The sequence below is a fragment of the Ovis aries genome, chromosome 4, assembly GCF_016772045.2.
Source record: "Ovis aries strain OAR_USU_Benz2616 breed Rambouillet chromosome 4, ARS-UI_Ramb_v3.0, whole genome shotgun sequence".
NCBI lineage: Eukaryota > Metazoa > Chordata > Mammalia > Artiodactyla > Bovidae > Ovis > Ovis aries.
Genome location: NC_056057.1, coordinates 14,232,077 through 14,245,225, shown reverse-complemented (window position 1 = coordinate 14,245,225; position 13,149 = coordinate 14,232,077). Strand labels below are relative to the sequence as shown.

Genomic DNA, 13,149 nt, shown 5'->3' with positions numbered 1-13,149 from the left:
CTTTATATGTCATTTACAGATGGATAAGTGATAATGTTTTGAGCCCAAAGGTTATAATACCATTTATTTCAAATCACTTCCCAAAAATAAGTGAAAAACTTACCAGCTTACCAGTAGGACCTACTGGGGAGAACTAGCATACCACTTAGAATCCACCTGCCAATGCAGGAGCCAAAGGGTCAATCCCTGGGTCGGGAAGATCCCCTGGAGAAGGAAATGGCACCCCACTCCAGTATTCCTGCCTGGAAAATCCCACGGACAGAGGAGCCTGGAGGGCTACAGTCCATGGGGTCGCCAAAGAATGGGACACGATTCAGAGACTACACAACAACAACTCCATTATTCTGTGAACCTAAGATAATCCTCATTTAACATTTTTGCTGATTTCTCCCCGTTGGGTGGTTTTTAACAGGGTTGTGATCACACTATGGGCATGCTCTTCACTCACTATCATGTCTGAAGCGTTGCTCACCATCATGGCAAAATGCAAAATGGCAGTGGGGTCAGGCTATCTAGGTTCAGATTCCAGGTTCCCCACTGAGAGCTATGTGACCTGAATGAGTTACTTAATGTCTCTCTGTTTCTCCACCTATGGATGGAGCTAAGAATAGACTTAGTCTCATAAGACTATTATGAAGATCAAGTAAATTAATAGATATAAAGATCCAGGAAAGAACCTGGGACATAATAAGTATTTTTATTATTTTTTTCTAATAAGTATTTTTGAGTGTTCAGTACTAGTATTAATTTTCTTAATTTAAAACTTTGTAAATGAAATTTTTAATTTCTGTATGCTTATTGCATCATCATCAATCTTGGATGATAAACTTTTTTCAGAAAAAATGTAAATACATGATATTGTTAAACATCTTTGTGCATAAGACTTTTCTCCCCATTTTAGATCATTTCTTTGGGAGACATAAATTCTCTGAAATGAGTTTGCTGGTAAAAAAAAAAAATATATATATATATATATATATATATGTAGTTAAAGGCATACTAGATTATATCCTCATGCTGCTATTATTTTAGCCCTCTAACCATCCTATCATCTTTCAGAGTTGTTCTCCAGATACCATCTATGTTAGTTATTGGTTGCCACATAACACATTATGCCAAAACTCAGCAGCTTGAAAAACAAATGTTTATTATGCCAGGATCTATGGGTCAGGAGCAGCTTCCATGGGTGCCCTCTAGCTCAGGTCTCTTGTGGGAATGTCAGCCAGGGCTCCGGAAGGCCTGGCCAGGGTGGAGGAAGCATTTTCAGGATGGCTCAATCACATGGCATTGGCTGGTCCATTGATCCCTTGCCACGTGGCCTCTCTGTGGCTCCTTGGGTGTCCTCATGCCACGGCCACTGGCTGCCCTCAGAGCAGGATGAGGGAGGGGTAGGAGAGAAGAAGAGGAAGCAAAGCTGCAGTGTCTTTATGAACAGCCGCACCCCTTCATTTCCACACTGTCCCGTTGGTCATCCTGATCAGCCCCTGTAATGTCACGGAGACGACAGAGAGGCAGAGGTCAGAACATCAGGAGGGAAGCCCACTGAGGCCCATTTGGGAGCGAGCTGCCCTGTGACCATGGAAGGCTTCCTTCCGTCTCACTGTCCACCTCCCCTTCCCTGTAAGACAGGGCGATATGTAAGACAGAGGTTGTCATTGGTCTCGAAAGCACAGGTCAGCCACAGAGCTTGATGGTCTTGAATATTCCACAAATCTGCATCAACTGTGTAAGGAGAACTGAGCTACTTCCTTAATTTCATAACAAATATCAGAAGCCATGGCAAATGTCCTGACCTCCAGTCTCATTAAAATTAAGCTTTTGGTTACCCTTTATTTGAGCCTTGTTTTAGAGGTGCCAGTCAATATGGTAAACATGAAAGGGAAGTAACAGTCATACGTATTAGAAGAAATGAGTCTGTCATTTGAAAATGATTATTTACCTGAAAATCCAAATTAAAATACCTACAAATGAATCGGGAGAGGACATGTTGATGGGGTGCATAGTCATGAACCCCAGGGAGTAGGTAGGTTCCAAGGCCAAACTGATCTTTGTCATTAAGAGAAAGGAGGAAATCTGATCTCAAAATAAGCTGTAAGGAATAGTAATTGACCACTAACTTACTTATTATGAGAAACGTCTCAGTACTATTTTTATGTGACAGAATACACATTTTTATACAAAATATAATTTTTATATCTTATACTTCAGTTGATTCTTACACAGGCTGCATATATTTTTTGTTGGACAATGCTGTTATACATAAGATCCATCTGGGTTCAATGAATATGATTTTCCCCTTTTATGTTTTGACAGCAGTTTCAGTTATTCAGTAAGTATTACCTGACTTTCTCCAAAAAATTTGATTTGATTTGAAGTTAGGTTGCTTTAGTAATATGCAACTTTTTAACAAGTGGTTGTTGGTATCTTAAAATGTAGAGAATATTACAGTTTTTTTGGTCTGTGTATATCTGGTTATAAACTTGGAAGATCTTTAAATACTGGGAACATCTCCATTAATTCACAGGACTGAGTTAAGGCTAACGGATGTTTGAATTTATGTTCATTAGCCCAAGTGCTTCACGTGTCAGAAGGTGAGGGTTAACGCCACGGACCTGAAATTAAGGAACCAAAGTCTAATTCACTCTAATTAAGTGTTGCTTTTTTGATTAAAGAAGGGCATTTCAAAGTGCTTTATGGATAATATCAAATGAAGGATATCTAATACTTATCAAATGTTACAGAGCAGCTTATCCCAGAGGGTCTTAATTTCAGAGTGGTGAGGTAGAGGAACAAGTCAGACTGCAGTGATGGTCCTGTGATTGTTGAATTAATTAGTTTAAGTAGCAATTCAGAAATATCTTTTAACAGCTGTTCAAAGTACAGATACGGGAGAGTTATGAGGTGACCGATCATGATGCTTTCACAAATGTATTAGAAGAATTGAGTTAGGAGAAAAGTACCATTGGCACATAATTATATAAACTATAACAATTTTTAAATTATGTAGACATAAAGCTTCAGATAATTTAAAAGCAGTTCTTCAGTTCAGTTCAGTCGCTCAGTCATGTCCGACTCTTTGCGACCCCATGAATCGCAGCACGCCAGGCCTCCCTGTCCATCACCAACTCCCGGAGTTCACTCAGATTCACGTCCATCGAGTCAGTGATCTTATATCCTTTAACAAAAAACAAGTAGTAGAGAAGGTGGATGAAGGCAATGGACTGAGCATGTTCATCCATCTTGCCTCGCAGATACCTTAAAATGTTAGAAAATACTTTCTGTAAGTCCTTATTAGTACCAGCCTTCAGAAGACAGGAACCAAACTTGAAATGGCAAAAAAAAAAAAAAAAGTCATAGCCCAAAACAGGCAGGAGAAGCTGCTTTTATTAATGTCAGATCAGTTCACTTCAGTTGCTCAGTCATGTCCGAATCTTTGCAGCCCATGGACTGCAGCACACCACGCTTCCCTGTCCATCACCAACTCCTGGAGTTGACAAACTCATGTCCATTGAGTCGGTGATGCCATCCAACCATCTCATCCTCTGTTGTCCCTTTCTCCTCCCACCTTCAATCTTTCCCAGCATGAGGGTCTCTTCTCTTCAGATGAGTCAGTTCTTCACATCAAGTAGCCAAAGTACTGGAGTTTCAACATCAGTCCTCCCAGTGAATATTCAGGACTGATCTTCTTTAGGATTGACTGATTGGACCTCCTTGCAGTCCATGGAACTCTCAAGAGTCTTCTCCAACACCACAGTTCAAAAGCATCAATTTTTCAGTGGTCACCTTTCTTTATAGTCCAACTCTCACATCCATACATGACAACTGGAAAAACCATAGCTTTAACTAGACAGAACTTTGTTAGCAGAGTAATGTCTCTGCTTTTTAATATGCTGTCTAGGTGGGTCATAACTTTTCTTCCAAGGAGCAAGTGTCTTTTAATTTCATGGCTGCAGTCACCATCTGCAGTGATTTTGGAACCCCCCAAAATAAAGTCTGTAACTGTTTCCATTGAATTGTTTCCAGTCTGATTTGGAAGACTGGTTCCAATCAGGAAAGGAGTACATCAAGGCTATGTACTGTCACCCTGCTTATTTAACTTATATGCAGAGTACATCTTGAGAAATGCTGGGCTAGATGAAGCACAAGCTGGAATCAAGACTGCTGGGATTTGCAGAGAAATATCAATAACCTCAGATATGCAGATGACACCACCCTTATGGCAGAAAGCGAAGAAGAGCCTCTTGATGAAAGTGAAAGAGGAGAGTGAAAAAGTTGGCTTCAAACTCAACATTCAGAAAACTAAGATCATGGCATCTGGTCCAATCACTGCAGATGGTGACTGCAGCCATGAAATTAAAAGACACTTGTTCCTTGGAAGAAAAGTTATGACCAACCTAGACAGCATATTAAAAAACAGAGACATTACTTTGCTGACAAAGGTCCATCCAGTTAAAGCTATGGTTTTTCCAGTAGTCATGTATGGATGTGAGAGTTGGACTATAAAGAAAGCTAAGCGCCAAAGAACTGATGCTTTTGAACTGTGGTGTTGGAGAAGACTCTTGAGAGTCCCTTGGACTGCAAGGAGATCTAACCAGCTCATCCTAAAGGAGATCAGTTCTGAATATTCATTGGAAGGACTGATATTGAAGCTGAAACTCTTAATACTTTGGCCACCCGATGTGAAGAACTGGCTCATTTGAAAAGACCCTGATGCTGGGAAAGATTGAAGGTAGGAGGAGAAGGGGACGACAGAGGATGAGATGGTTGGATGTCATCACCGGCTCAATGGACATGAGTCTGAGTAAACTCTGGGAGTTGGTGATGGACAGGGAAGCCTGGTGTGCTGCTGTCCATGGGGTCACGAACAGTTGAAAACAGCAAGTGACCTGAACTGTTTCCCCATCTATTTTACATGAAGTGATGGGACCAGTTGCCATGATCTTAGTTTTCTGAATGTTGAGTTTGAAGCCAACTTTTTCACTCTCCTCTTTCACTTTCATCAAGAGGCTCTTTACTTCTTCGCTTTCTGCCATAAGGGTGGTGTTATCTGCATATCTGAGGTTATTGATATTTCTCCCAGCAGTCTTGATTCCAGCTTGTGCTTCATCCATCCCATCATTTCTCATGATGTACTCCATATATAAATTAAATAAGCAAGGTAAAAATATACAGCCTTGACATACTCTTTTCCCAATTTGGAACCAGTCTGTCGTTCCATGTCCAGTTCTAACTGTTGCTTCTTGACCTGCATACAGATTTCTCAGGAGGCAGGTCAGGTAGTCTGGTATTCCCATCTATTTCAGAATTTTCCTCAATTTTTTGTGAGCCACACGGTCAAAGGCCTTGGCATAGTCAATAAAGCAGAAGTACATGTTTTTCTGGAACTCTCTTGCTTTTTCAGTGATCCAGTGGATGTTGGCAATTTGATCTCTGGTTCGTCTGCCTTTTCGAAATCCAGCTTAAACATCTGGAAGTTCACGGTTCATGTACTGTTGAAGCCTAACTTGGAGAATTTTGAGCATTACTTTGCTAGTGTGTGAGATGAGTGCAGTTGTGCGGTCGTTTGAACATTCTTTGGCATTGCCTTTCTTTGGGATTGGAATGGGAACTGACCTTTTCCAGTCCTGTGGCCACTACTGAGTTTTCCAAATTTGCTGGCGTATTGAGTGCAGCACTTTCACAGCATCATCTTTTAGGATTTGAATAATTGGAATTCCATCACCTCCACTAGTTTTGTTCTTAGTGGTGCTTCCTAAGGCCCACCTGACTGCATTCTAGGATGTCTGGCTCTAGGTGAGTGGTCACACCATCGTGGTTATCTGGGTCATGAAGATCTTTCTTGTACAGTTCTGTGTATTCTTGCCACCTGTTCTTAGTATCTTCTGCTTCTGTTTGGTCTGTACCATTTCTGTCCTTTATTGTCAGATCACAACCAGATAATTTCAACCTCCAAGTGAACAATGGATACAATGCCTGGAGTGTGGGAGGGAGGTTGCAGGGTAAATGGTTAACACGAGCTAAGGAACTTCATTTACTGCGGGAAGGTCGGCTTGCTCCTCTCTCCTCCTTTTTATGTGAAGCTTCAAGCAATATTTGAATCCCCGCTAAAAGCCCAAAGCTATGTTCTAAAAAAAGGAAACACTTGCCTGGAGAGGGCAGTTGTAAAGACTGGAGAGCAGGGCAAGGTTTATGGTAATTCCAGACCTTTACCAAAGGCGCGGGGGTGGGGAGGGGGGGGTGGAATGAACTAACAGCAGCTCTTCCAAAGAAGGGTAGGAAATAATTCCTTCTACGTCCAGCGTGAAGCATCCCACGTGGCAGGATTTGGAAGGTCCCTGCCCGGCAGGCCTATCTTTAACTCCTGTCCAGTTGCCAGGCCTCACCCATTTCACAAAACCTGTGAATGGACCGCCCTCCATTCAGGAGCCCCGTGGGTGAGGCTGACCCGGGTACAGTGGGAGCCGTCCACAGCACTCATCAGCCTGGCCTTTGAACTTGAATGCCAGTAGACAGCCAGGGGTCCTCAGACAAGAGGAGCAATAAGCTAAGTAAACAGAAGAATGACCGAGAAAACAGGCCATTCAGGGAACAGAGGAGGACTGTTAAGAACTATAATTAAGGTCCTCAGATTTGAAAGAAACAACCAGTCAGGAAGCTTTCTCGAAAGTTAATGAAAAGATGGCTAGAATTTAAAGTCCACAGAAAAACACCAGATTTGATGCATGAGAAATAAAGGCATGGGAGAAAACAAACAAAACCCTCTAGAATATGGATCACAAATGGGGCTTCCCAGGCGGCTCACTGATGAAGAATCTGCTGCAATGCCAGAGATGCGGGTTCAACCCCTGGGTCAGGAAGATCCCCTGGAGGAGGAAATGGCAACCCACTCCAGTATACTTGCCTGGGAAATCCCATAGACAGAAGGAGCCCGGCATGCTACGGTCCATGGGGTCGCAAAGAGTCAGACACGACTGAGCAACTGTACATGGATCACAAATACAGAGGCAAGAAATAACAGATTTAAGAGGTATGTAAGATGTGCCTGGGAGGTCTAACGTCTGTTTAATGGGACTCACCCAGGGAGAAGTATAAGGCAAAGAGGACAGAAAACAGCCAGGAATGGAAGACTGGCTGCTCGTCCATGGTGCTGGGCTCCCTCACAACCCCAGGAGGGGAGGGTGTGAACCGCAGTCTCCTTCCCAGTGGGCACACTCGCCTTCAGGAGCGGGCGCCAGTCCCAAGGGCGTCCCTCCCAGCCAGGGCTCAGGAACCCCCACAGGCCTCTGGCAGGCAGAATGAATGTAAGTGAGTTTAAGGAAGAGGGGAATGTGAGTGTGCAGAAATGAGCAAATCAAAGTTAGACCCTAGAGTCGGTCTGCATAACTGCTCACTTCGGTTTGTGTTTTTTATCCAGGAAGGGTCACTGGGAGGCAGGCAACAGAAAGGAGGACAAAGCTGGGCGGGGTCGGGGGGCGGGGCAGCTGTGCGGTGCCAGATCCTCAACTTGCAGAGAAGACGTCAGGGCTCATCAGCTGCACACGCTGTAACTGTCACACCTGTGCAGCAAACACACATTATTCAGCTGAACTGAGTCAGGAAAGGGTGAAATCAAGAGGGAAACACCTAGATGCAGAGAAACTAAAAACTGGGACCCCAACCCAGGATGGCCGGAATCGCCTCTGAGACACAGCTGAATGCCTTCAGTGCCCCCAGTGAAAGCTAACGCTTTTTAGCTAAGTTGTGAAAGGAAATCTAGTCATCTGAAGTTTGAGAAAACAGTGACATAGAAAGATGGAAAGAGAATGGATGGAAAAATATGTACCCGGCAAATACCAATGATAAGCAAGTGTAGCAATAATAATGTCAAACTGAATGGAATTCAGGGTTTAAAAACAGCATTCAGAAGCACAGAGGCGTATTTCACACTTACGTAAAATTCACCAAGGAGCCTCACTGTAGTATCAACATAATGTTGTCTTATAAAACCTCAAGTTAGAAGTATGACGATAATGTGATACTTTCTAAATGAAAATCTTTGTGCTTTTCTTAGCAACTGATACATCATGTACGTAATGTACATAAGGGTCCAGAGGGATTTTGGCAAATGCTTAACCTTGATTCCCAAATAAGTAGCTATTAACTTTTGTGTCCCATAAACAGAGAAGCACTTTTTTTTTTTTTTAACAAATACTAATGGAGTATTTGTTAAAATTAAGGATGACTCGCCCCAGATTTGGTGTTTTGTTGTTTTTTTTTTTTTGTCTTATGATATCTGTTTATTGGTCTTTGCTGGGGTCTTCTTTTTTTGAGGTACAGGTTATATATAGTAGTATATGTTTCATATCTACAGCCTAGTGATTCACAATTTTTAAAGGTTATATTCCATTTGTAATTATTGTAAAATATTGGCTACATTCCCCCGTGTTATACAATATGTCCTTGTACCAAAGTTGTATTTTGCCAATCATGGTTTCTTTTTGTGGTAAACAAACTTCTACCGTCTAGCTGCTGGGCACCCCCTTAAAGAATTGTTATTTTTTTGATTGGCTGGAGAACATCCCTGTCATACGCAGTAGGTGGTCCAAAGATCTCATCATATGTCTCATCACGGAAGCATCAGCGGGGAGGCGGGTCTCGTCCCTGTTCCCTAGCCTCCTCTCGCTCTCCCATCTTTGGGACCGGAGAAAACTTGACCTCTTGGTCAGCGTCATCTTATCCTTAAGCAAGCCAGGAGAAACCAGGCAAAGTTGCTCCGAGTCTTTTCCATCCCTGATCCCCCAGATCAACACGTGTCCGGGAGCCAAGCTCTTCCCTGTAAATGCTGCCCTCCTTGCCTAGCTGTGGAGCAGCCTGATGTTGTTGTCCTGGTGAATTAAGCAAGTCTCCACACCAGAAATCCCGTCCACAGGGATGTAGTCTGCCCCTCGGCAGCCCTAGCAGCTGTCCTCCAGGGAGAGGTGGGAGCTGGTGGTGGAGAGGATGAGAGTCCTGTGCAGGCCGCCCTGTTTCCAGCACCCGCCCCGACTCCACACACACACCCACACATCCCAATCAGTTTTGCCAGACAACTTATTAAACATCTCACACGTTTCCCTTAGCATTCTTATTCCACGGATCAGTGTCTTTCCTCCCTGCCCTCGCCAACACTTCTCTCTTTTTTCACAGCAAGTAGCTATTTATGAAAACTACCCTAACTGAAGGAAACTTGTTACCCATTTTATTGCTTGTGTGTCTTTCAGAGTCTCACTCTGCCATGCCTGCCCACCCTTGTAAGAAGGATTTTATTACATGTCTAAAGCAGACAGCCTTGCTAAACTCTTTCTAAACCAGGAAGTGAAACAAAATTGGTGGTGTGAACACAGTGGGTTTCTAAGCATTTTTCATGTTTCCTTCCATTATGTTGGAGGATAAATTCCTGGCTTAAAGTTAAAATAATTCCTCTAAGCTAATAGGAAATTCAGTATGACTTATCCAGTGAAGCGCTGGATATAAAGGGAGCTTTTTCACATGCAAAGATGCCATGTATTTCATAAAAACTGTTCAGATGAATGGTTGAGGAGCCTCGGGAAAGATGGAAGAGGAGAAGATACAGCTTAGCGATATAAATGCAAACGTGTACTATGCGGATTCCCCCGGGCGCACACGCACACCCTGTAACTTTAAAGCTGTCTCTTAGAAGGATGAGATGGAGCTGTGAGCCAGACCACGTTGGTTTGGACCGAAATTCTTACAGAATTATTAAGCCTTAAAAAAAGCAAAGGAGATTTATGCATCTGCATTTGACCAATTTGGTTTGGAATAGGTTCATAATGGAAAAGTAATAAAACCATAAGAGACAGCGTCTTCTGAGTACAGTCTCGCTTTTAAAAAATCTAAACATGGGCTGCCCCAGTTTGGATAAAATGACTGTAGAAAAATTTCCCATTGGTAATTTTGGGAGGGTTTTGTTGTTGTTGTTGTTATTGTTTCTTTTTCATTGATTATCAGCCAGTATAAATTTTAAGATTTCTGGCAGATATTTTTTTCGGGAGATGTCAGTCATAGGAAAGAGGAATCCTAAAGTATTATCGGTGGGTGCGTCCCCCTCAGGTCACCCACCACCTTCATATATGCATACACACACACAAACACACAATGTTTGTTTAGCTATCAGTAAAGTCTTTCCTGGTGTAACTGGAGAGCTTAGGGTTTGGAGGGTGTGAGTGGTTGAATGTGTGTGAGAAGGCACCTCCGCTGACTGCCAGCAGCCGCAGAGAAGCAGGAAGAGGAAACGGATAACAAGCTTCACCTCTGAAAAATCAGACCCAATAACTCTGATTTCAACAGGATAACAAAAAAAAAAAGGTAGAAAAAACAACAACCAGAAAACCCCCCAAATCTCTCTCCATTTGTTTTCGACCACTTGAAGTTGCGTTGATACATAATTCCTTGAGACTGTGTAAGAATGTAAGCGTAACTAATGGAAGTTGGTGGTCTGGGAAAGGCGAGGCGAGGCGTATACTCCATTAGGTGTGGCGGAGCCTCCATGCCTGGCAGACCAGAGTCACAGCTGCGTTTCCCGGAGGCGACAGCGAGCAGACACTTGACTCAATCCCAGCCTCAGCTTTCTTTCCGTGGCCGGCAGTGCACAGCAGTGTCTTTTACACGGTGAGAACGGGACCCGACTGCAAAGATGTTGTCTTTTCTGGCAGGTATGCCTGCAGCCTCACTGGTGACCCCTGCTGATGTCATCAAGACGCGATTACAGGTGGCCGCCCGGGCTGGCCAGACCACTTACAGCGGAGTGATAGACTGCTTTCGGAAGATCCTGCGAGAGGAAGGCCCGAAAGCTTTGTGGAAAGGAGCTGGCGGTACGGAAATAATTGGCTCTTAATTAAACCTTTGGTATCAGGCAAATTTTAAAAATCTTAACCCTGTCTGTTACTTCCTGTTCTCCCCCCAAGCTCGTGTGTTTCGGTCCTCCCCGCAGTTTGGTGTGACTTTGCTGACCTATGAATTGCTCCAGCGATGGTTCTACATTGATTTCGGAGGAGTGTAAGTATCTTGGTAAACTTCAGCTGCTTCTAATACTCTGTTGTCATCCAGAAAGGTATGTCCTTTTAGTCCCTGTGATGAAGTAGAAGAGATGTAGGAAAATACTGAAATCATGTTATCAGATTCATTTCAAAAGGGAACATACAAGTAACCAGAATTCCACAGCTCCTCTGCGATCCAGATGTTAGCAGTTTTTGAATGTTGCTTTTACCAAGTTAAACAAAAACCCTCAGATTCTCACTCTATTTTCCCTTCTTGTAGGAAACCCATGGGATCAGAGCCAGTTCCTAAATCCAGGATCACCCTGCCTGCTCCCAATCCTGATCACGTTGGGGGCTACAAACTGGCAGTTGCAACATTTGCAGGGATTGAAAACAAATTTGGACTTTACCTACCTCTCTTCAAGCCGTCAGCATCTACCTCACAAGCCATGGGTGGAGGCCCATAGGAGGCCTGGCACCCACTGGGCCATCGCTGCGTCTCTGGTGTGACTGTTGGAGAGAACACCCCACCTCAATGGAAACACTTCACCCCTGTCACTTACATCTCCTGTTTAAATTCAAGTCGAGGCTTTTGATAAGGTGAAATCATTGCTTTTTCTGTGTGTTCTCCTAACTAGATCATTGTGAAATTATTCGTAATTATTCTTTGGGCCTCTTCTCACAAACCTGTGCTGGTACCTGACATCTTCTGGGATTTGGCCAACATTAACCCGATCTGGAGGAAGAAGCAAGTCTGAATAGAAATTAGAACCAGTCTCCTCAAATTAGGATTACAGCCCAGAAGAAGCTACTGAGAAGCAATCATGGTGCTCCAAGCAAGTGTTCCTGTGCAGGAGACTGGGCGCATGTTTATAAAAAGAGGAAAAAACACTGGGAGAAATGAGTATTATCAGAAATAGCCAGCCCGGCTTTGGATTCTAAGCACACACTAATTCTGACTCTGGATTATATTATGAAGCTTTGATGTGAAACATGTTGTTTTGTAATGAAAATCACATTGAAGATGTTTAATAATCATATTCTGTTACTGGTACTCAGGCTACCAGGGGGAAGTCTTTGTACTTTAGAGAAACTACTCTTGGCTCTGCACTCGACAGACTGAGAAACCCAGAGACACAGCCCCACTCCTGGCTTGGGATGACTGCTCGTAGGAGGCACATGTGCTGACCACCGCCTGTTTCAGTAAACACTGCAGAAAAACACGTGCTCTCCTTTACTGATACCTACCCTCGCCCCTCCCAGCCCGCCGTAGTTGGCATCCATTTGCTTTTAAAATCCACTTTATCTTGAATCATGGAAAAATACATTATAATATGCATTTTTATTTAATTTGTGGTGCCTCAAACAATGGTCAGAAGGCTTGTGTGTCTGTGAAGAAGGAAATAAACTATTTTTAAAGCTACTGAGTGTTTTTGCTCTTGTTACGTCATGTGGCAAATGACTGCAAGAGTGGTCATGATTGGACTCTCGGAGTCTCATTTTGAGGGTGGCTTGTTCATGAACCCCTGGGTTTGTCTCGCTGGTCTCTCAGGGGGATGTGCACACACGTCTTCAGTATGCCAGTGTTCAGTGTGAGTAAGAGAGGCTGTTTACGTTTGATCCCGATGAGTGAGGGCCCTAGCAAACTGACTCTTGCTCTATACATCCTCAGTGCTCTCTGCAGTTTCTTACTGTGAGAATTAATATTGAGTTTCACTGGAGGTTGGGCATGAAAACTCACACAAAATGGCTATGGTGCCTTCTAATCTTCTCTGACTCTTCCTCATACCAGAACCAGGGGCCACTGTGTGCAGCCTGTGGCCCAGGTTGCACATATCTGGCCCACACTGTAATGGCCAGGGGAAAGGTATTAGTCTTGAACAGACTTTCAGGCGCTCCTAAGGCTGCAGTTGTGCTCCCAAGTTACTTATTGTCAGCTGAGTTTGAACTTCCTGTGTCTCCAAAATTTGCCTCCAGAAGAAAGCCATTTTTCAGTTTCTGTCTTGCTGTAGGTCAGCAGGTTGACATTCAGAGTTACTGTTCAAAATTGGAAAGTGTAGAAACCATCTGTGAGCCTGCTTTGTTATTGTTTTCTGGGGTTTTTTTTTCAGTGAACAAAAGCTTTGAATTCTCA

At 43.4% G+C, this 13,149-nt stretch overlaps 1 protein-coding gene across 3 annotated transcripts in view; it reads left to right on the top strand.

Moving 5' to 3' along the window:
• The window catches only part of SLC25A13 (solute carrier family 25 member 13), a 230,810-nt gene extending 218,372 nt beyond the window's left edge, over positions 1 to 12,438 (top strand). For all 3 annotated transcript variants that reach the window (XM_012176365.5, XM_004007743.6, XM_060414491.1), the window contains exons 16-18: positions 10,692 to 10,850; positions 10,944 to 11,034; positions 11,296 to 12,438. In XM_012176365.5, the coding sequence (XP_012031755.1) occupies positions 10,692 to 10,850; positions 10,944 to 11,034; positions 11,296 to 11,482 (437 nt within the window). In that variant the 3' untranslated portion in view covers positions 11,483 to 12,438. The remainder of the gene's footprint in view (positions 1 to 10,691; positions 10,851 to 10,943; positions 11,035 to 11,295) is intronic.
• The last annotated feature ends 711 nt before the right edge of the window (positions 12,439 to 13,149 follow it).